The sequence below is a fragment of the Aedes albopictus genome, chromosome 2 (assembly GCF_035046485.1).
Source record: "Aedes albopictus strain Foshan chromosome 2, AalbF5, whole genome shotgun sequence".
Taxonomy (NCBI): Eukaryota; Metazoa; Arthropoda; class Insecta; order Diptera; family Culicidae; genus Aedes; species Aedes albopictus.
The window spans coordinates 249,417,874-249,441,802 of NC_085137.1; the positions used below are offsets into that span (position 1 = coordinate 249,417,874).

General features: G+C 39.7%; 1 protein-coding gene across 2 annotated transcripts in view; it reads left to right on the forward strand.

Moving 5' to 3' along the window:
- Positions 1 to 23,929, forward strand: part of LOC109424163 (E3 ubiquitin-protein ligase TRIM9) — a 540,509-nt gene that overhangs the window by 492,779 nt on the left and 23,801 nt on the right. For both annotated transcript variants that reach the window (XM_029859592.2, XM_029859600.2), the window contains one exon: positions 22,768 to 22,907. In XM_029859592.2, coding sequence (XP_029715452.2) covers positions 22,768 to 22,907 — 140 coding nt within the window. The remainder of the gene's footprint in view (positions 1 to 22,767; positions 22,908 to 23,929) is intronic.

Below are 23,929 nucleotides of genomic sequence, written 5' to 3' on the forward strand. Positions count from 1 at the left end.
CCACGTTCTAATCGACGGTAAATTCTTCTCGGATATAACCAATGGCCGCACATACCGCAGTGCGAATATAGATTCGGATCACTACTTAGTCGCTGTATGCATGCGCTCAAAACATTCGACAGTTATCACCACGCGTCGAAGTCGAACGCCGCGGCTCAACATCGAGCAGCTTCGTAACGTAGAAGTGGCTCAAGACTACGCGCAGCAGTTACCAGTGGCCCTACCAACGGAAGAGCAGCTTGGCGCAGCTACACTTGAAGATGGCTCTGGAGCGACATTCGATCCGCCATAGGTAGGGTAGGTAATCATGAATTGAACCAAAATGCGGTTTTCTGAAGCATCGGGAATTTTGACTGATTTTTTCACCCACATGGAAATAATTTACTACGGTGAAGTCTCAGGTATATGAAAGACACAGGAATTAGCTTTTCGTAAAGTGGTAAAAAGTTTACATTTGCACCACATTTCATTGAAAAATTCAATTATTTGTCAATAATGATTTTAATCTTAATTTGAACCATCGTAATCATAATTTGAACCAATTTTAATCTAGATTTGAACTACTGGCGGCAGCAGCTCGAGCAATTCCCACAACAGCCAATTCCATGCTAAACAACCCAAAATCACAAGGATCTGCTAATTCTCATAACTATGTTTCATTAGGCAGTGGAATTTCAACTCAGAAGGTTCGGAATTCTTCAGAAATTTGGAAACAAAATTTGGAATTTTTCATCTTCCAAGAGTAAACAAAGCAGCCACTAGCGCAGTCTGCAGGCCATCACTAGAAGCTCGCCCCCTCTCACTAGTTCAAATCTTGATTACAAATGGTTCAATTCAAGATAAGATTCTCCAAGTAATAATTACGTAGGGTAAGAAATCAAGCTTTGAACTAGTCAAATTATAATCTTAATTTGAACCATTTTGAAATTCATTAAAATGATACACTTTTTGGGCAAATCTTGTCCTAAAAAGGTTGGTAAATGGATTCTAGTAATATAACCTGGTAGAATTGACTTTAAAAGCATTGAATGAAGCGTTTTTTTCATTGAAAATAAGAAATTGAAAAATCACTGCGATTTCACCCATTTCCCCCCAGAGGAAGCACATTTTCGGTGCACTCGTACAGCTCACGCATTGTATCACACGCAATAAGTAAATACGTTAATTGAAAGCAAATTCATCGTAGAATCGACTAACCGAATAATATTCCACATTATTTGTCATAAAATTATCAAATTTACGTAATTATTACTTGGAGAATCTTATCTTGAATTGAACCATTTGTAATCAAGATTTGAACTAGTGAGAGGGGGCGAGCTTCTAGTGTTGGCCTGCAGACTGCGCTAGTGGCTGCTTTGTTTACTCTTGGAAGATGAAAAATTCCAAATTTTGTTTCCAAATTTCTGAAGAATTCCGAACCTTCTGAGTTGAAATTCCACTGCCTAATGAAACATAGTTATGAGAATTAGCAGATCTTTGTGATTTTGGGTTGTTTAGCATGGAATTGGCTGTTGTGGGAATTGCTCGAGCTGCTGCCGCCAGTAGTTCAAATCTAGATTAAAATTGGTTCAAATTATGATTACGATGGTTCAAATTAAGATTAAAATCATTATTGACAAATAATTGAATTTTTCAATGAAATGTGGTGCAAATGTAAACTTTTTACCACTTTACGAAAAGCTAATACCTGTGTCTTTCATATACCTGAGACTTCACCGTAGTAAATTATTTCCATGTGGGTGAAAAAATCAGTCAAAATTCCCGATGCTTCAGAAAACCGCATTTTGGTTCAATTCATGATTACCTACCCTAAATTTGATAATTTTATGACAAATAATGTGGAATATTATTCGGTTAGTCGATTCTACGATGAATTTGCTTTCAATTAACGTATTTACTTATTGCGTGTGATACAATGCGTGAGCTGTACGAGTGCACCGAAAATGTGCTTCCTCTGGGGGGAAATGGGTGAAATCGCAGTGATTTTTCAATTTCTTATTTTCAATGAAAAAACGCTTCATTCAATGCTTTTAAAGTCAATTCTACCAGGTTATATTACTAGAATCCATTTACCAACCTTTTTAGGACAAGATTTGCCCAAAAAGTGTATCATTTTAATGAATTTCAAAATGGTTCAAATTAATATTACAATTTGACTAGTTCAAAGCTTGATTTCTTACCCTAGTACTTCGGCTACAGCACTAGGCTTCGCGACTCCAAATCACAGAAACGACTGGTACGACGGTGATTGTGAGCAGTTGAAAAACGAAAAGAATGCAGCATGGACAAGAATGCTGCAACCAGAGAGTAAAAAATTCGAAGATTGAAAATGAAAATTGACATTCTCATTTTTTCATTCGTGTTTGGCCACATTCATTGTCAGCTGAATGCCTCTCTTTTTTCATTCAATTCTCTGTCACGAATATTTTTTCGCACGTCGTAAAATGACCTATTTCTGTTAACAGACGCACAATCCGACGTAATGGACAAATATAGAACATAATTATTATTCTAATTAACTACTATACACATGTTTTCAGATAATTGGAAGTATAATCGGGTGTTGCGGTCCAGTTTTATTTCTCAGTGAAAATTGTCAGTGACAGAAAAATGAATGACTAGGTGAAAAAATTCATTCACCAAAATGAATTTTATTTTGATCCCTCAGTTGAGAATCTTCAAAATTCACGTTGAATTTCACTCATTGAAAATGAAAATTTTAAGCTCTGGCTGCAACACCGTACGAGAGCGAATGAGGCACGTTACAAGCAGGCGCGAAACAGGCAGAACTCAGTCTTCCGGATGAAGAAGCGTCAGCAGGAAGAACGGAATCGCGAAGCGATGGAAGAGCTGCATCGCGCTAAGGACACACGAAAGTTCTACGAGAAGCTGAACCGCTCGCGCAGAGGCTTTGTGCCACAAGCCGACATGTGCCGAGATAATCACGGGAATATTCTCACGAGCGAGCGTGAGGTGGTCGAGAGGCGGCGGCAGCATTACGATGAGCACCTCAATGGCGACGTTGCAAGTACCGAAGGTGGCGTGGTAACAGATCTAGGAGTATGTGCACAGGACGAAAGACTTCTGGCCCCTGACCTTCAAGAGATTGAGGAGGAGGTTGGCCGGTTGAAAAGCAACAAAGCCGCTGGAGCAGATCAACTACCAAGCGAGCTTCTAAAATACGGTGGAGAAGCACTGGTGGAGAGCACTACACTGGGTCATTACCAAGATTTGGGAGCAGGAAGTATTACCGGAGGAGTGGATGGAAGGTATCGTGTGTCCCATCTACAAAAAGGGCGACAAGTTGGATTGCGGGAACTACCGCGCGATAACACTACTGAGCGCTGCCTACAAGATACTCTCTCAAATTTTATGCCGCCGTCTATCACCAATTGCAAGAGAGTTCGTGGGGCAATATCAGGCTGGATTTATGGGTGAACGCGCTACAACGGACCAGATGTTCGCCATCCGCCAGGTGTTGCAGAAATGCCGCGAATACAACGTGCCCACACATCACTTGTTCATCGATTTCAAATCGGCGTATGGTACAATCGATCGAGAACAGCTATGGCAGATTATGCACGAATACGGATCCCCGGATAAACTGATACGATTGATCAAGGCGACTATGGATCGAGTGATGTGCGTAGTTCGAGTATCAGGGACACTCTCGAGTCCCTTCGAATCTCGCAGAGGGTTACGGCAAGGTGATGGTCTTTCGTGCTTGCTGTTCAACATTGCTTTGGAGGGTGTAATAAGAAGAGCGGGGATAAACACGAGTGGGACGATTTTCACGAAATCCGTTCAGCTGCTTGGTATCGCAGATGATATTGATATTATTGCTCGTAAATTTGAGACGATGGCGGAAACGTACATCCGATTAAAGAGTGAAGCCAGGCGAATCGGATTAGTCATTAAAGTGTCGAAGACAAAGTACATGATGGCAAAGGGCTCAAGGGAGGAATCACCGCGCCCGCCACCCCGAATTCATATCGACGGTGATGAAATCGAGGCGGTTGAAGAATTCGTGTACTTGGGCTCACTGGTGACCGCCGACAACGACACCAGCAGAGAAATTCAGAGGCATATTGTGGCAGGAAATCGTGCTTACTTTGGGCTCCGCTGAACTAACTAGTTAATTTTGTTAACTATCTACAAAACGCTGATTAGACCGGTAGTTCTCTATGGGCACGAAACATTGACCCTACCTGCAGAGGACCAACGCGCCTTTGGAGTTTTCGAACGGAAGGTGTTATATACCATCTACGGCGGAGTGCAGATGGAAGACGGGACTTGGAGAAGGCGAATGAATCACGAGCTGCTGAGAGAACCAACCATCGTCCACACCAGCGAAAATCGAGAGACGTCATCAGGATGCCGGATAGCAACCCGACTAAAATGGTTCTCGAGAGTCATCCGACCGGTACAAGAAGACGTGGAGCGCAGCGAGCTAGGTGGGTCGACCAAGTGGAGGACGATCTGCGGACCCTACGCAGAGTGCGGAACTGGAGACAAACAGCCATGGACCGAGTGGAAAAGAGGCGGCTACTATGTACAGCAGAGGCCACCCCGGCCTTAGCCTGACCGGTAACGTAAGTATGAAGGAATTTTTATTAGAATTTCTGTGAGAATACTTACATTTTATAATTTTAATTACTGAAGTATTCGTTGGAGGAATTCCTGAATCCTTGTATGGCTTATTGGAGGAATTTCTGAAGCATTTCTAGCAACTCAAAGGGTCATGTAAAGGAATTCCTTGAGAATTTTTGAAGGAATTTGTGAAAGAATCTTCGTAAAAAAATACAGGAGTAATCAAAGAAATTCAGAAATCCTTGCATGAAAGAATTCCCGAGGGATTTCTTGCACAAAATTATTTGTAAAATACCTGGGGCAATCATGAATGAAATTTCTAATGGAATACTTGGAGGGTTGCTTAATGAAATCATTTCAAGAAATTCTAAGAGAATACTTGAATAAATTCTGAACGAATCTTTGAAGAAATTGCAAGAGGATGTATTGGATAAACTTGTGACAAAATCGTTGGAAAAATTCCTGAAGGAAGTTCGAGAGGAATTTCTAATGGCATCTTAAAAGAAAATCCTTTAAAATTTTGAAGAAAATCTTGGTAGAGTTCCAGAAGTGATCCTTAGAAAAATCCCAAAAGTAATTATTGGAATTCTTGGAGATTTTATTAAATAAATTGAACAAGGAATGCCTGATCCTTGTCGTTGTTTTGTAAAGAGATTCTTGAAAAAATCTGAAAAAATGTTGGATAATTTCCTTTTTGGAAATATTTAAGAAACCCATGGAAAAAATCTCGTAGGAATTCTTGAGGCGAATCCTGACAAATTTCCGATGGATATTCTCTATGAAATTTTGACCTTGCAATAATCCCATAAAGGATGCTTCTAGGTATTCTTGAAAAATGAAGAAATTGGCAAAACAGTCTTAGGAGGAATTCCCGGAGTACATGGATCTTCTTTCGCAATGTTAATGATCCTTCGCAATAACTGTGTGTGTTGACGTAACTCTTCTGTTGCCATAATATAAAAGTACATGTACGGTGGCGCCTATGCTTTGATGCAGAGACTGTTTTTTTTAAGGTAGTTTCAGAGATCGATTTAAATCTCAAATTGTTCATCAAACACGTTTTTCTGTTGTGATCATGAATGTCCACTTGGCTTGGTTCGTCTAGATAAAAATCGAGAAATCGACATCTAGAAGCAATTAACGGCATTATACAGGATACAGGAAGAATTCTGGGATGAATTCCAGGAGAAACCCTGGAACGAATCCCTACAGAATTCCAAGGATAAATTACAAGATGCGCTCTGGTAGAATCACTAGGGGATTATTAGGAAGAGTTGAATATTCTTTTAGCTGAATCACTGTGAGAGGCCTTGTATATAGGTATACCAAGATATCCATGAAGGACTGTTCATAAACCAAGTAAACATTTACTCATACACCGCTGCCATATGTAATCTTTGCTGCAACATATACGTTACTTAGTGGGCCAACTCTAAAGTTAAGTGTTCACGATGTACATGAATCTACTGATCAACTTTTCCGAATACATTATGCCGAAACATTGTGCAATTCTTGAGATTCTTAAGGACAAAAGTATTGTCCTATAAATACGGCGCTGGGCGGAGTGATTAAAACTAATTCAAATCGATCCTTAAAAACTTAATGTCATTTATATTCTTATTCACATGATTGCTCTTGGAAAACCCTCATTTCCGAAAGAAAACTGCAACGGAATTTCCTGTATGTAAAGATAATGACATAGGGATCACTATTCAATGCAAGAATTTTCTCGAGCGCACACATTCTTCCGCATGTAAGCTGGAAAAAGCTCCTTTCTGCAGGGATTCTTCCGGTGTGTGTAAAGGCTTACTGATGCATCACCACAACTGGTAATTGCAAATTGCAACAATGATGGCTAGAGCAGTGTGTAGAGTGTGTTGTGTACCCATGGAAACACGTCAAGTGCATGCACTCGTTTGCACCGAGAGTTGTTTTGTGCTGTAGCATCTACTGGCACTACTAGCATGGTACTCATGCATCAGTTGCATCCATACCCAATCCGTGCTATGCTAGTAGCAGTTCTTCGTCGCCCTGGGTTAGGTTTAATCGAATATTCTCCACACTCATGGGTTTTGTGCACCGCTTGTACTGCAAGCGTATGGTAACATGGGCGTCTCCGGGAATCAATTTGAGAAACTGATGCAAAGTTGCACGTAACTTTTCAGTAAATCCCGTTTCTAGTCAAAGAACGCGATTTCTAGGAAAATACCTCAGTATTTAGTAGTACACTTAACGAGTACCTTGAAATTTGACATGAGGCGGATATACATATCACAAAATTAGCAGATAAGGGAACAATTGCCCCCACACGACCTAACCCTTGAAAGTGCCACTATCTCCGTTAGTCCGTTTATTCGTCCCATCGAAATGGATGAAAGCACCCGCTCTGTAGCGATACATCACACAACCCATGGATGGATAAAAACACATTCACCGTAGATCCATAAAACTCCAAACCGCAACAGCAGCGTAGCATAGTGGCATCATCACCCCACTACTGGCTGGTGATAGTCCTGTGGATTTGGCAGAGGGATTTTCCTTGCATCTTCGATGAACGATGCGAGAATGGAATGCTAATCGACAGCTGCATCACGTTGCCGTGACTGGATTTTCAAATCGTTCCACATACTCGATTGTCAGACCAGATATTGCTGAGTCTTTGTTGGGTGGCAATGTGAAAATTCACCCGAAATATTAATGCAATTGGTAACAATTAGGACCATCGGGACTTCAAACAGATTCGATAACACAGCCTGGACCTGATAATCGATTACATTGCTACACGTAATTGCTTGCATTTATCGTCATCATTGTACAACATGAACTAACTGGACGGGAAATGTAGCCCAACAAACTGCCAACGAACGCCTGCTAGCAGCTGCAGGCGAAATTAAATCGAATTGTGCGGGCCGTGGTTCTCGATGGTTTTCCAAAGGGTACCACTAACGGCAACTCCGGTAACTGGATTTTGGATTGCGGCCTACGCGTTTGGGAAATCCTATCTCAAGTTGTTACAGTAATAGCTTGGGTTGTGGTTTTGTTGATCCCTACCAAGCTTGTCTTCTGTCCCGAGTGGAAGAAAATAACAATTGGTCAGTTAGTTGAAAAGTTATAATTCCCTTAAGGTGAAGGTTGCACAAGATCATAATAATAAGCTTGGCTGCCGCTCTAATAACCCTCTCAACCACCCACCTAAAACAAACAAATCATACGGTGCACAGTGTAGTGTGACTTGGTCAAATAAACTAACCAAAACGTTCCAAAATGAGCTGTATTAAAATAGCAGTTGTACCTTTGAATTTTGGCACACATTTGATTTATTGCATATGCCCACTGTGGTATTTCAGATTCCGAATTAGCAAACAAGTTCTAGTTTTTCTCCAATCGTATATATTCTGTTTACTCGATTTACCACAGATACAATATAGACGAAGCAATCCCAGATAATATCACCACATTTCCCCTTCTTTAAACAGAGATATTCCACGTAATTATTAATCAAAAATGCAATCATCAAAAAGTTTGGGTTTACTGATTTCACGCTGTGACCTATTCCGATGATCGGGCATCTCCTGATCTATGGGGACCTCTCCGGATGTAGATCCTCAACTTCTGGAATCGTCACATGCATATTCCCAGAACTCGCTGGATTTGCCTCATTAAGCGGTTCTGCATTTGTTTCTTCATCGTCGTTTTGACCTGTGAATAGAACATATTATAAAAAGAATAAAAGGTAATAATACCGCAAGTCATTATACCACTGACTGTTCCCAGACACTACTTTTTTTAGATGACAGGAGTTCCTGTCGTAAGACTTTCCAGTTTCGTTATTCTGCACTGTAACACGAGAACCCTGCTTTGCGGCCACTGTCATCACGTTTGGGTTGAACGTAGGCGTTAGCTTGTTCCCTGGAAGGACGTTCTTCATGTATACTTCATCCCCAACATTCAGTTCAGATGGTTTGGCTCTGCGCCGTAGATCTTCGGTAACTTTACACTTTTCCTTCTGCTGCAAATCACGGTCTCTATGCTCTGTTGGTGGCGCTTCAGTACTTAAATCTCTCAATGTCGGTAATTTTTTTTTTTTTTTTTTTTTTGTACCCGCCACTATCCCCCACACCAAAAAGCTCTATAGAGCTTCCTGGTAGTGGACGCAACTACCAAGCATACTCTCTGGACAGCACAATTGAAAGTAGAACAATAAATTGTATGCTTGGAATAATTTTAAACAACGAATGAATAGGATAGTAAGAATTAACTAATGTAATATCCCAGTGGAATATATATTCCTTTTAAGGGATTTACAAACAATAATATTATTAGTAAATTAACTTAAGCTGGTTTAACAAATGATATCATGATCATAGTTGGTTTTCGCTAAGTTGACATTTCATATATATTTTCAATTTTAGCCTAAATGTGTTGCGATTTTTTAACTGTTTCAGGTCAACAGGAAGCTGATTAAAGTTCAACGGGCCTATAGGGTGCCTGTACCAATTATGGCACTACATAAGGAAAACTATTTGTACAAAAATAACGAGAAGACCAACGAATGTCAACAATATGTTAAAAGATAGCTTAGTTTCCATACTTTACAGGAAAAATATAGAAACGGTGCCAAAACTTCTTTAAGTACTTATTACAGCGTGTGCCAATGATAGGAACCCTGTACCAGTTATGGCTACATTTTTTAACTTTGGTTCCTTTTCGCACTATTTGCATGCATTCCTTATGGGATTAGCCATAACTGGTTCACTATGGCGATATTAGGTGCAAGGAAGCCGAAATTTTAAGGAAAATGATTTATTTCTACCATAATTTGAGCAAAATGTGGAGTTTAAATGAGTGGAACCATCTTTTTTGAACGTCATCTGTTGTTCACAATTTTTTTTCTTATTGATTTACATCGTTAAAGGGTGAAAATCAACTATGGCGTATAATTGGTACTATAGCCATAATTGGTACACTTACCCTAAATCTTATACGTTTTTGAGCAAAACTAGTATTTGCTCTCACTCTTTGTAAGTTGTTTGCTTGCCTAGTTCCATAAACATTTGCTACTAGAGGAAATTGTATGTTGTGGTGCATTACAGTACTGTGCAGAACGTCGAAAACTAGTTGATGAGTTTGTAAATCACATAAAGCTGCCAAATGCAAAATAGTGTGTGAACGATCTGAATACAGCATGAGAGTAGGATAAAGCAAAGGACGTTTAAACATTATTTTCAGACATCTGTTTTGCAGAACCTGTAGTTTTTTTAAGTTTGAAATGCATGCTCTTCCCCAAACGGAAACCAAATAGTTGAACTGTGAATGAATATAGGCGTAATAGAATGACAAAAGGGCTTTTCTAGTTACAAAAGTAGAAATACGACGCATAATGCCACACAAAGATGCTACCTTCTTTTCCACATGATTGATGTGGTTCTTCCAGGATAACGTAGTATCTAATAAAATTCCTAAATATTTGAAGTAATCCACTCGTTCGATAATATGTGTTCCTATTCTCACATTGCTACTGTAAACTATTTTCTTTCTAGGAGAATGAAAAAAACATAAGTTTGGTTTTAGATAGATTAAGCGAAAGAAGATTAGTATTAAAGTAAGGTACCCTGGGGCAAGTGGGACCTAAAAAAATGCTAATTTGGTTTTGCAGTGCCAACAATTTCAGAACACATTTTTTTTAATAATTCAAATGAACCCAAAAGACGTTGTTGGTATATTTGTACTGATTAACGTGCATTAAAACTTTTTCAAAATTTTTATATTCCATATATTATGCATATAATGAAAAGTGTAGCAGATCTTCATTTACTGCGTTTCACGGGGCAAGTGGGACCCATTCAGAGTTTTTGTTCAAAGGGCTTAATATAAGTTGCAACAAATAAGGTAACATAAATCATAAATCCCTTATATGAATGACTATGTTTAGAGATTAAAATAAGAAGAGGTTTAAGGTATCGTGCATAAATTATGTAACACATAAAAAGTCGCTGGGGAAAAAAACTTGAATCAACTCAAGCAGCTCATGCAAAATAAATTGTTTTTTTCTATACAAAAATCGCCGTAAAGTGAAGAGATAAAAGATTTCAAAACTTGGTCTCTATATTATACAGTTAATGAATCTCGCCAAAAGTAAATCTGGGGTTTCGAGATTTTCAGTAATATCTTTTTCCTTTTATAATCTTACGATAAATAATGTTTTAATCAATCATGAATTTTGAAAAGGTCATTTCCCTATTTTAATTTTTTATGAACAGTTCCTGAATGCTCAAAAGAATTCATCATGCAGAGTAAAGTGAAAAAATAATGGAAGATATTTAGAGAAAACATTAAAAAATACATGCTTTTGGTTTTTTTTTCGTTTTACCCAAGAGTTAACCATTTTTAACATGAATGTTATCATCTAAACAAAGGGAATAAAGTATAATTCAACAGTAGATTACTTAACACGTCAATTTTTATTGACTTTCGTGCTAATTTCATCTTAGGCTGGACAAGGCGAGATGAACCCATAAAATTGTGTTTGTTTATTCTCATAGGTCCCACTTACCCCAGATAGCGAAATGCACTGGGGCAAGTGAGAGCAGTAAACTAAAGGTATTAAATAAAAATAAATTACAGCTTTTTCGCTTGAAATCATTTGCAAGAACTCCAAATACTATCCTGAAACTGAAAAAGTATTTGTAGAATGACAAATCTATTTTTAAACGACGAATGTAGTAGAGCACGTCAATCTCACCTAGTGAATTGAAAATTACATATAAAGAACAATAACGTATATGGTCTCTTTATGGTTGAAACAATAACATTTTTCGTATTTCAAGTATCCGTAGGTGTGATACCTATGTTTTCCATGAAGAATGTTAGTCTTAAAAATAAATAATAAAAAAATACCAGCTATAAGTCTCACTTGCCCCCGATTCTCACTTGCCCCGGGGTACCTTAAGCTAACAAAGTTTGCCAATCTTCTTCCATCTGACGCATGATTGTTTCACTACTACTGCCCGGGTAAAATAGTGCCGAATCGTCTGCAAACAATCTGGGGACTCCGTGAAGCGGCAAATTTTCTAGGTCGTTTATATAAGCTAGAAACAAAATCGGACCAATATTACTACCCTGTGGGACGCCTATGTTAATGGGTTTTTGAGAGCTTTGCACGCCATTAACAAAAACAAATTGTTTGCGGTTCTCCAAATAACTTCGAACGATACTGTTTGCAACCCCACGAATACCATACATTTCAAGCTTATCTAAAAGAATTTGATGGTTAAGCGTATCAAATGCTTTTTTCAGGTCTAAGAACAGGGCACCAACTATCTTTTTGCTATCAAGCTCACTTAGAATACTATCGACTAGTTCAGTAATAGCAATCAATGTACTGCAACCCTGCCTAAATCCATATTGGAACTTGTAGAAGACATTATGCTTATGTAAGAAATCCAAAATTCTTGTAACTAATAGTTTCTCAAAAATTTTATTGAACACTGATAATGTTGATATTGGACGATAGTTTCCGACATCATTGGAGTCGCCTGATTTAAATATAGGGATAACCTTGGCAACTTTTAGACAATTGGGGTAGATGCCGGTTTCAATGATTCTGTTGAACATGTTCTGTAGAAGTTGAGCAATCGTAACTGCATTGTTTTTTATTATTTTAGCTGGTATGTTATCGGGACCACAAGCTTTGTTGTTCTCTAGATCACTTATAATCAAAAGAATTTCATTTGTTGTTGCAGGACGCAAGTATATTGAATCTGAAACTCGACGACTAATCGAAGAAGGAAAGCTAGAGCTACGAGAAATGTTAGATGCCAAGTCGTGACCAACGGATGAGAAATAATTATTAAAAATGTTTGAAATATCGCTATTATCAGAAATGATTCTACCTTGAAAAGAAAGTTCTATTTGGCTTTGGTTTGATACGTTTCCTAAAATTGTTTTAAAGTTTTTCCAAAACTTGCTGTGGGGTGTATTATTCAGAAGTGACTCGTAATACTGCTGTTTACAACGCTTTTTTGTTGTTTCTACTTTCCTTGAGACGTGTTGTAACATTTCCTTCAGATGATTGTCGGATGGGTTCCTTTTCACACGTTTGAGGTAATTATTCTTCAATTTGATCAGAGTCCACAAATCAAATGACATCCAGGGACAGAAAGAACTCTTAACATTTGCGTGTTTGGTAACCGTTCTGGTGCAACTATTAAGCAATGTGTTGTATTTCTCGATAATTTCTTCTAAACAGTTGTTTACATCATCAAAATCACCAATGTTGTTCAAGAAATTTTGAAATTCGGATTCAAGAAGACGACGGTTAATTATACTTTTTTTTAGTAGAACATTTAGTTTTTTTGACGATAAATTCAAAGAGGTAATGACTATTGAGTGGTCACTAATGTCATTTTCAATTGTATCGTTTCTTATCCTACCAATGTCGTCTAATTTGGAAATCACGTGATCTAGTACATTGTTGCTGACCGGTCTTGTGACGAAGGTATTCGAACATACAAAACCATAAGATTCTAGGAGTGTTTTATATCTAACTACAACATTGTTGCTAGCATTATTTACAGGCACATTAACATCGCCAACAATTAAACAACACCGATTACGATTGGAGGATTCAATTATATTTTCCAGTTTAACATTGAAATCGACAAAGTCATATGATGGCGGGCGGTACAACCCATGAATATCATAATACATACCACTTATCTCTAACTCAACGTGTATGTGATGGAACCCTTCCTGATAAACATTTTTAATTACCCTTTGAGACAAACTATTCTTGACTAACATGGCAAGGCCACCATTTGACTGATTTCTACAAGAAAAATAACTAACATATCCGGGAATTTTATATAACGAACAATTACTATTATTTATTCACGTTTCACCAATCCCATCAATAGAACATTTACACATTTCCAAAGTTTGTAAGACATTATCAAATTTATCCATATCGTTGATACCCCTAACATTCCACTGTAAAATACGAAACATGTTAACCTCAATTTCAGTATAACAGTCATTGAAATCATCGATATTGTGATGAAAGTAATTCAGTGAATTAGCCATTGAAAAATAACAATACTAAAAATAGAACTCCAATTACAGAAATCTAATACATGAATAAAATCATTGGTGCATATTATTCGCATTTGAAGATTTTTCCCTGCAGTGACGGATAAAGTTATTCAAGTCGTCATGACATCTGATTGTCTCAGTCTTAGAACTCTCCTCATGCTTTACCAATATAGATCCATCTCGTCCTACCCAAACGTACATCCATCCTAGATCTTTTTGCAGGGCTCGCACATCGCGCAAAAGTTGTAATGAATACGGCGTCAGTTCATTCCTAACAGTTATTCTGGTTGGCTGTCGGTTTACTGTTAAGTTTTCATTGACTTGAGTTGATAACAAAACACCAAACTGTTTTTTCTTCTCAAGCAATGCTTTTTTCACTGAGTTTCGTTTAAATTCAACTCTGACTGGTGGAAGTGAATTGGCAGATTTAATTGACCCTATTCTAGTAGCTGACACCAAATCATCCGAACTCAGTTCAACTCCTATCGTTGAACTAATTTTTACTGCGAGATCGTGGACATTTTCATTGGGCAAGGGTGGCACACCCAAAAATACTAAATTGTTAAGGCTTTTTTCTTTGTGGGCATTATCGACTTGCATTTCCAGCTTACTCAAAGTAGTTTTGAGAGATACTTGGGACTGTTTTAGCATTTCCAACTCCTGTTTCAGAATTATATTTTCCTTTTTGAGTAAACTAAAATCACGAAGAATTTCCTCAAATTTTGAAGACAAAAATTCTTGAGACATTTCAATAGCTGTAGTTAAAGACTGCATCTCTTCTCTCATGCTGAGCATTTCAACAGACACCACGGATTTCAATTCTGACGTAACAGATGATACTATCGATAAATCAATACTATTCTTAGATGCAATTTGTTTGAAATGACTAGAGCAACTATCAGAGCAAAAATAGGAATTAGTTTTTAAGCGGCCAGCTGCTTTTCTTGATATATTTCGACAAGTGAAGTGGGCAGATACACAACAATATTTGCAAGAAATGATTTTGGAGTAATCAGATTCCTGTTTCTTACAAACAGTGCAAATCATACTGCTATCCATTGCAGGCAAAAACTGAAACACCTATGAAAGAACTTTCCAACGAAAATAATGCAAAAAAATTATACAACACAAGATACAGATAAACAGATACACAGATAAAACAAAATAAAACAAACTGAATGTTTGGTATTAAAGTGATAGAGTAAACAAGTTAAACAAGTTACATGGAACACGTCATTGCTCGGTTGGGTTCGCTTCTACGAAACTGTGGTGTACCAATCATTCACACATTGGAGCTTCTGATAGTGCTACTAGCCACACTGTGTAACTACGGCGAGAGCTCCTTTCTATCTTTAAGCGACCAAATCCGCAACTGTCGGAAACCACACTATGAGGTGTGATACGAATGTGTTCAATTGAATCTATCGAAAAAAAAGGTACACCAAAACTTCTAACGCATGCCTACGAACTAGGGTTCATTCACAAATATCATAACGCCAAAATTGGCCGTTCCAGACACCCACCCACCCCTTCGTTACACTATTTATATGGGGGAAAATTTTATTTGTTCGGGCTGTAACACCATGAAGGACACCCACCCACCCCCTCCTGCGTTATGACATTTGTGAACAAGCCCCTACTTGGTGGCAGCCGTATACAGCAGAAAGAGCTACTGGGGATTGACAGAACCACAATATGTTAGACACCAGTGTGTGTACTCTAAGATGTACTAAAAACTTCACACCATGACGCACGGTAGCGTTCGCACCAGAGCAGCAACAACAACAGCAGACCACGTTCACAGCTCACCGGGTAAAGCAGAAAGCCACTGCACAAGCAAGGACCTATCCAATGGAATCTAACGATATAAATGGGTCAAACCAATTTGTTGGTTTTCAGATGCTTTTACTCTTAAAAATCACTGCACTTCAACGGAACTTGATCACTGACAAACTAATAATAAGACGGCACTACAACAAATTCACAAACAGCAAGTATTTGAAGGCAAATATTAAGAAAATATGCCAAAGATAAAAGACCACTATCAACTGTTAAACCAGTGCTGCCAGTTTCTGCGGATGTTTCTTCCGAACATCAATTCTGCTGTTTTTTTTTCCAGTTGTGCTATGTGGAGTCGAACAAGTAAGTAAGAAGCTCTCGCTTCCAATCACGATTCATAATTTGACTAATTTTAGTCGTTTCATCAAAGAGCGGTTTTGGCGTTCCACAAGGGGTCAGTACGGCGTGGTTTTGTTCAGAATAATTCCTCTATTGCGGCAGTATCGTTCTAACTCCACACTTACAAACTGTCGTCCGTTATCCATGGTTATTGTTAGAGGAAAACCTAGCCTTACAAAAATCTTCTCAAGCCGTTCAGAAGTCTCTTTGGCTGTAAATTTCTGCAGTATCTTTACTTCTTTATATCGACTGTAGTAGTCAATAATTACAAGAAGATAATCTTCTGAGGGCAATGGACCAAGGAAGTCTATAGCAATGTCGATCCACGGAGCCTCTGGAAGTTTGCGCCTTTTCATGGTGTAACGTATCATGGACGTGATATCATGGAGAACGCGTGTAGATTCGAGTGATGAATCCGAACTGGCTTTATTCAAACCAAACTTAGTCTAGGAAGCTTAACTCTACACAACTTATTCTAAGGGGCGGTGCTTAACCGATTGTGTAAAGAGATAGTCAACCAATCACACATGTCTGCAGTTGGTGTTGGTGACGAAGGTTCCAAAAGAAGTAAACAAGAAATGTTATTGCAACAATCGTTGCGCGCATTTGTGTCTCGCATTCTAGACCACCCGGAAAAGAAACATGTGGTAACAATTATTTGAGTGTGGCATTTTTGAGACACCAAGTGCGGAAGGCACTTGTTGTTTATGGCAAGTGAAACAATGCTTTCATTCAATGTCAACTCGGAGGGTCTGCACAAAACAGATCTCCATGGAATTTGAGATGATTGCATGTTCGACTTTTTTGTTAATGGGAAAAAGGTCAAGAGATATTATATTACAATGGGTTCTGGTCTATCGGGTTGAACGACTAGACGGCAACCTTCACAACTATCTACTATGCGGGCAATAGACTCATCCTTTCCAGGCCACCAATAAGATATACGCAATCGTTGTTGAATTTTGGTTCGACCTGGGTGTCTTTCATGAGCCAGTTGTAGCATCCTCTGTCTCATGCTTGCAGGTACAATCAATCTGGAACCTCTTACTACCAATTCTCCTACTTCGCCGAGCTCGTTCCGAAACGGGTGGTAAGCTTTGACAGTGCCTGAGGTATAGTTCCATACTCCTCGATCAAGATATTCTCGCAATTCCCGAAGTTCAGGATCCTCTCTAGAAGCTTTTTTCCAGCTCACCGATATGCACTGCTTCCAACTCAAGAACATTACGTACATAAACATCACAATGTGGATCAAACGGTTCCAGCCAGCACTTATGGTTGAGCAAGTCTTGATAGAGAATCAGCTACCGTCAAGGCGCCATTCACCGTGGGGGCTCCATTCACCGTGTGCCTTCGAATGTTTTTTCATTATTTCCATATTATGATTGAATGATATGACAATTTCCCTTCAATTTCATCAATACAACACTAATGTATTGTAACAATGTCAAAACGCTCATTAGAAACATTTAAAAGTATCATTTTGACACTAAAGTGTGTTTACATGAAGCGGCTTTCTGCTCGTTCACTGCATTCATAGTAAAAAAACGAAAACTGCGCTAAGGTGATTTAAGCGATAAACTAAATGTAGTAACGTTTTTATTCCACCAAGAAGCAATTAAATTCACATATCAGGTATGTATTTTGCATTACCGAAGTAAGTTTAACAAGAAAGTACGATTACTCGTACTTTTTAATTGAAACAAAAAGTCACGGTAAATGGGTACCCTAAAAATCAATGGTCTCCATTCACCGTGCCCCATATTGTCCCATATATCTAGAAAAAATCGAAAATTTAAACATTCGTTTTTCTAATAAAATCTTGCAAGTTATTACTTGAAATGAATTTAAACGAAGAAAATTCCCTTGGCTGGGTTGTTTTGATCATTTTTAAACAAAGTAGAATAAAATTTATCATACACGGTGAATGGGTCCCTACTACCACGGTGAATGGTGACCTACCACGGAATTAGGCGACCCTACTACCCTTTACTAATTGTACTATATCACCAAATTTTGTGAAAATTTGTCTACTTCTGTGGATATTGCTTTAATTTTAACCTATAATGAAAGCAATTAAAAGCGGCACCAACAATGTTTATGAGACTGGTGTCAAATGACAGCCCTTATTTGTCCCGAATCCTCTTAGATCCACGGTGAATGGTGCCTTGACGGTACACAGATAAAAATAATGAGGTTTACACGTCATGTAAACTTCATTTTAGTCATGTAAACTTAGTGTTATGATGGTTTACATGATATATCATGTAAATTTGTGTTATATGTCATGTAAACTCTCAGAGTCATGCTGAATTACATGACATATAATGGAAGTTTACATGATATTTCATGAACTTTACACGATATGTCATGTAAACTTCTGCGATATCCCACGCTCCAATTATGTGCATCATATGTCACAGAATTTTACACTCTTTTTTCGATCTGTGTATATTTGCTTTCCCTTTACGGTAAACCACCTCGTAGCTGAACGCTTGTAAGCGCAGAACCCACCGTTCTACACAGATCGAAAAAAGAGTGTAAAATTCTGTGACATATGATGCACATGTTTGGAGCGTGGGATATCACAGAAGTTTACATGACATAGCATGTAAAAGTAATAAAATATCATGTAAACTTCCATTATATGTCATGTAATTCAGCATGACTCTGTGTGTTTACATGACATATAACACAAATTTACATGATATATCATGTAAACCATCATACCACTAAGTTTACATGACTAAACTGAAGTTTACATGACGTGTAAAACTCATTATTTTTCTCTGTGTACCCTTAAACAGGGTGACGAATCCGGTAAAAAGATAGCTGCCAAAGGTTTATGATCAGTTTCCAATTCAAACTTAATTCCGACCAGATAAATTTGAAACCGCTCAACCGCCCAAACTAAAGCTAAAGCCTCTTTCTCCGTCTGGGCATAACGCTGCTCCGTTTCGGTCAAACTTTTGCTAGCGTACGATATGACCCTTGGCATTCCTTCGAAAAATTGCAGAAGCACTGCACCCAGTCCTACTGGGGAAGCATCTGCGACAACTCTAGTTTTGAGGCCAGGATCAAAGTGCAAAAATCGATCGATATGACTTATTGCTTTTAGTAGTTTATCGAAAGCTTTTTGTTCTTCCAGATTCCATTTAAAAACAGCTTTGTTCTTCGTAAGTTCTCTAAGAGGGAATGATATTGTAGCAAGGTCTGGGATAAATGCACCAACGTAGTTGACGAGACCCAAGAAACTTCTGACCTCCTCACAGGTAGCTGGTGCACGAAAGTTTTGAAGAGCCTTTATTTTACTTGTAGAAGGAGTCATACCGTCTTTATCAAATTTGTGTCCCAGGAAGTCGATTTCAGTTAGTTCGAATGCACATTTGTCTTGATTCAACAAACTTCCATAATCACGCAGCCTACCCAAAACCTTGCGGAGTTCCTCATCATGCACCCGCTCAGTTCTGCCTACTACGATTATGTCATCAATGAAATTGATGGTATGGTCACAATCCGAGAGAATTTGTTCAATGGTCTTTTGAAATACCTCGGGTGCACAAGATATTCCAAAGACGAGTCTCTTGTAACGGAAGAGACCTTGAGTAATGAAACAAAACACCCAATTAAAACATCGTATATTCGAAGCAAAAATCATTCATTTGTTAGTTAAACTTACCTTTGTGAGTGATGAAGGTTATCAGAGGTTTGCTCTCGTCATCTAACTCCAATTCGTGGAAGGCATCCTTGATGTCAAGCCTGGAGAAGTAAACCGCCCCATTGAGCTTCCAACGAACAAGATGATACGGAGCGGGTAATGCGTCGAACCCTTGGCAGATCATGCATTCATCATGGTCCCACTAAGGCGACGTAAAACATCGTAGAGGAGACGGATGTCGCCGGTGTTTGCGGTTTTCTCGCCTTCGTCGGCTAGGGAGTCTGCTCACGCTCTTTTGTCCCGTCTATATGAGCGTTTCACTGCCTTGTCGAGAGCCGAATAGCGCTAACGGGCAACGGCTTTGGTTCCTCGTGATTTCACTCGCTCTATCGCGGCTTTCGCGTTCCTTCGCACCTCTATCTTCCTCCAGGTATCATTTGTGATCCACTGCTTTCTCCGGGTGCGTAGATCACCCAAATTATTCTCGCCGGTGATCTTCTACGCCTTTAAGCTTCCGGAATATCCGCAGCACGGTTCTCCAACTCCTCGAAGAAGGATCTCTTCACCGCAGTGTCTTCCAGTTGGCGTGTGTAGAACCGGTGCCCTATTTTCTCCTCCTGTCGATGGATCCTCGCTATACGCAGTCGGATCTCGCCGATTAGGGGATGGTGGTCGGACGCAATGTCGGCGCTACGTTTTTCCGCACATCAAGAAGGCTTCGTCTCCATTTCCGGCTGATGCAGATGTGGTCGATTGGATTTTCCGTGACGCCATTACGGGAAACTCATTTTACTTTGTGCATTGATCGATGGAGAAAAAACGATCCCCCAATCATCAAATGCCATTGTTGATACAGAGCTCTGCGCAATCAGCTCACCGTTCTCACTTATTTCTCCAAGACCATGGCGTCCTATGACGTGCTCACACTGTTCAAAGTCCGAGTTATTGGAACCAACCTAGGAACCAACCTTCGCGTTGAAGTCGCCCATAAAAGATCTTGATATCACCTTTCGAAACTTATCCACGACAGCATTGAGTTAACTGCAAAAAATATCTTTGTGTTGCAATTCGGCAGCATCGGTTGCGCGTAACATTGGATCATGGTAAGGTTTCGAACCCATGTTCTGAATCTGGCTACAATTATCCTCTCATTAATAGGTTCCCACTTCATGAGCGCAGCACGAGCGTGAGCGCTGTGCAGGAAACCAGCTCCACGGTGGCTAGGAGCGTGTTCACCTCGTAGGCCAGAGTATAGCAGAATTCGACCTGATGCCAATGTGTGTTCTCCAAAGTTCGGTTAACGGACTTCGCTCAGTCCTAGGATCTCAGTATCACACGGCATGCCTCATTGGCTAGTTGTATCAGTTTCCCCTGCTGGGCTAGGGTTAAAGCATTCCTAGTTCCAATTCTTGTACGCTGTTTTGCGCTAAAAGTCGTTGCGTAGATTCAGTTCGTAATCTTTCATTTTCGGTTTCTGTAACGGTTTTTGAGTTTCGCGAACAGTAGGTTGTTGGCCTCCACCGTGGTGGGGCTGCCACCTTAGGTATAGCTTCCGGTGGAGGAACATTTCATACACAGCCGCTGCATGCCAGAACAGACGCTGTTTGAGCCGCACCTCCTTTGTGAACAGACGCTCGGGTCGTACCTCCTCAATCTAGCTGGAGTCAGAAGGACAACAGTGCCCAGGCTTCACTGTCAGCAAAGCACACAACTCTTAGCTGATGGTCTTTGTCATCGCTTGACCCGTAGAAGTATGAGGTGGAACTTGTGAGGATCAGAGCTATGTTGGACGCTCTCCTGTTCGATTCACCGTTTTGCAGCTCTTCCCGCACTATTATGTGGTAGCGACCTCTACAATCTATATGGTCGCAACACCCTGCTCCCTTCGTTCAAGGACAGGCCGGGCTTTTCTGGCACGTGTCCGTGTCCACTGTCCAGTGCGGTCAAAATACCACGGAGTCTGCCACTCACAATTTTGATTTGTGATGGCGTGGTTGCAGCTGTAAAAGCTACGGCTGCTTCTGATAAAAGCATTCTTTTAGAAGGAATCCGTGTCTGTATAATGCATATTTGCGACGATGGAGTTCTGCTACCTACTTTGAAGGTGTGTTTGATGCTATGTCTATTTTTATGTTGAGCAGGTTCCACTCCTGAAAATAATGAAATATCGTATTGCGCGCAAATCCCAAAATTTTATTCCCACCTTTGGGTTTCCGCGCCGAAGACCCAGCGCCAGATTCGGCGACACAGAGACATGACAGCAGTCGCCGGACAGTTGGCAATTCTGATATTTGACGGCGGTCATCCATTAGTTGCGAGAGTGGATTGTTTTCATTCAAATAGAGCATTTCGCTGAAAATGCACGTGTATTAAGTGAATGTTGTCAGATTTCTTGCTGTGTTAGTGTGGAACATAGCGGTTTGCTGCATCGCGGAAGCCATCGCTGGCAGAAAACGTCATGAAATTCAACGAAGCATCGAAAATTTTCAATAAAAAAAGCAATATTTTATGTTTTAATGGAATAATAAAGAACAACAAAAGGATTGTTATTCTCCTCTGATCGGGTACTCTCTCGTGGCTTTTGCTTGCTTGATGTCCCAAGCACCTGAGAGCCAATATGATAAATGAAATTCAACCGTCCATTGATCAATCATCCCGAAGGCGCTTTATACTTCTCGGTTGCGTTTACATGGATTTTCGAAATCAAGGCAAGGTGCATTCCACCCGCTTGATGGCATTCTGTCGCTGGCATAGATACCTAGGTATTACCTACATTGTACGGTCGTCGATTGTCGTTTCGTGGCACGCTGGCTGCTAGGAAGGTTTGGCCTTAAAAGGTATAATGCAATTTAGTTACACATTACGTTCAGGTTTGGTTCGTTGATTGAATTCGTTCATGAGTTTGTGTACCTCGGAATTCCGATGTACTCCCGCCCTTTATTATTTGTATTATGCATGAAAGCTCTTCCACATTCCATCTGTTTCTCGTCATATTGATTTAGCTGTGAGCTTGCTTGTTACTCCTGGTTTCATTGTTTCATCTGTTGAAAGCAGTAAACTTTCTCATTTCAGAGTTCCTTGCCAAAAGCAGCGATTTTAATAATTCAAATTATTTCCATTCTCTTCTTTCTAACTCAAACCCGCTCCGGTGCTTGGACTGCTGGTGCTGCTGCTGCGATATGCTCTCGGGGTGCGCGGTAATTGTATGTGTGTGTATGTGTGAACAACGACGGATGTCAACCCAAACCCAGTTCCCTTGGCACCGATCATCATCCCGGAGGACTGCTCCGCAGAAAACAACTCGGTAACTGTTGCGTGGCAGCCACCGAGCCACTCGTTTGTGCAGGGCTACGTTCTGGAGCTGGACGACGGAAGTGGTGGCGAATTTAGGGTAAGTAACATCTCCCGCCGCAGCACCATCCCGCTGGGTGTGTACTCGGAAGTGTGGCGCACTCGTGTTGACTTGTTGATTGTGGAGTGCTTTTACGGAATGGGACAATGTTGATCAACTTTTGTCAAGAAAAATACTCGATGGTTATGATATAAGGAATGTTTTCATTTGTAACTGGATCTTTTGAGTTTACCTAGAGTGACCTGTTACACTACTTTTTTTTCTCTGTTCGGGACATAACCACTGCTACCAATATTTTGATCTATTGTGCTATACCCCGTGTCCTTTGTATAGTGCATGTCGTATTACTTTATCACCATTGAGAAGTTATAAAGTATTCGGTTTTGTAACAGTATTCATTTTCAACATAATCGCAAGGAGGGATTCTGATTGACAGGTTCCGCTTTTAACACGCTCCTTTTTCAGTCAAAATCGGATCCCTTAACGAGAACGTCAAGAAATGATACCGATATTGACCATGCATCGGAACCCTAGTCCTTTCTGTTTCAAACCAGTGTACACCAAATAAAAGATTAGGAATACTAACCCATGTTTCCTTGTTTCAAGATCCATCTCGGCTACACCTAAAACCGAGACCTATCACTTTCAACAAGGTGTGAAATGTAATAAGGACCAAAGTGTTTTCCTTTGATTACTCAAATGTGCTGCTCCACTAGCTGGAAGCAGTTAGGACTAGGGTTCGGTTTGGTAGATCTTTCGCCGCAACGCAACCCAAAAAGGTGATCTTACCCACGCTACGGGCTCCGTTAAAGATCGAGCATGCTTTAACCTTCCTTAGTCCCTAAAAAAAGTTACCGGTATGTTAAATTAAGAGTTGTAATACAAATAACCTTAACTGTTAAGTGGAACTGCATGCAGAGCAAGACTCACCATTCTGGGGCTATCTACATTCGTAGAGCAGTTAAAAAAGAATATATTATAAAATGTCATTCAACTATTTTGAATTGTATTTCGTCATATTAAATTAAATGATTAACTAAATTACTACATGGAGTTGGGAG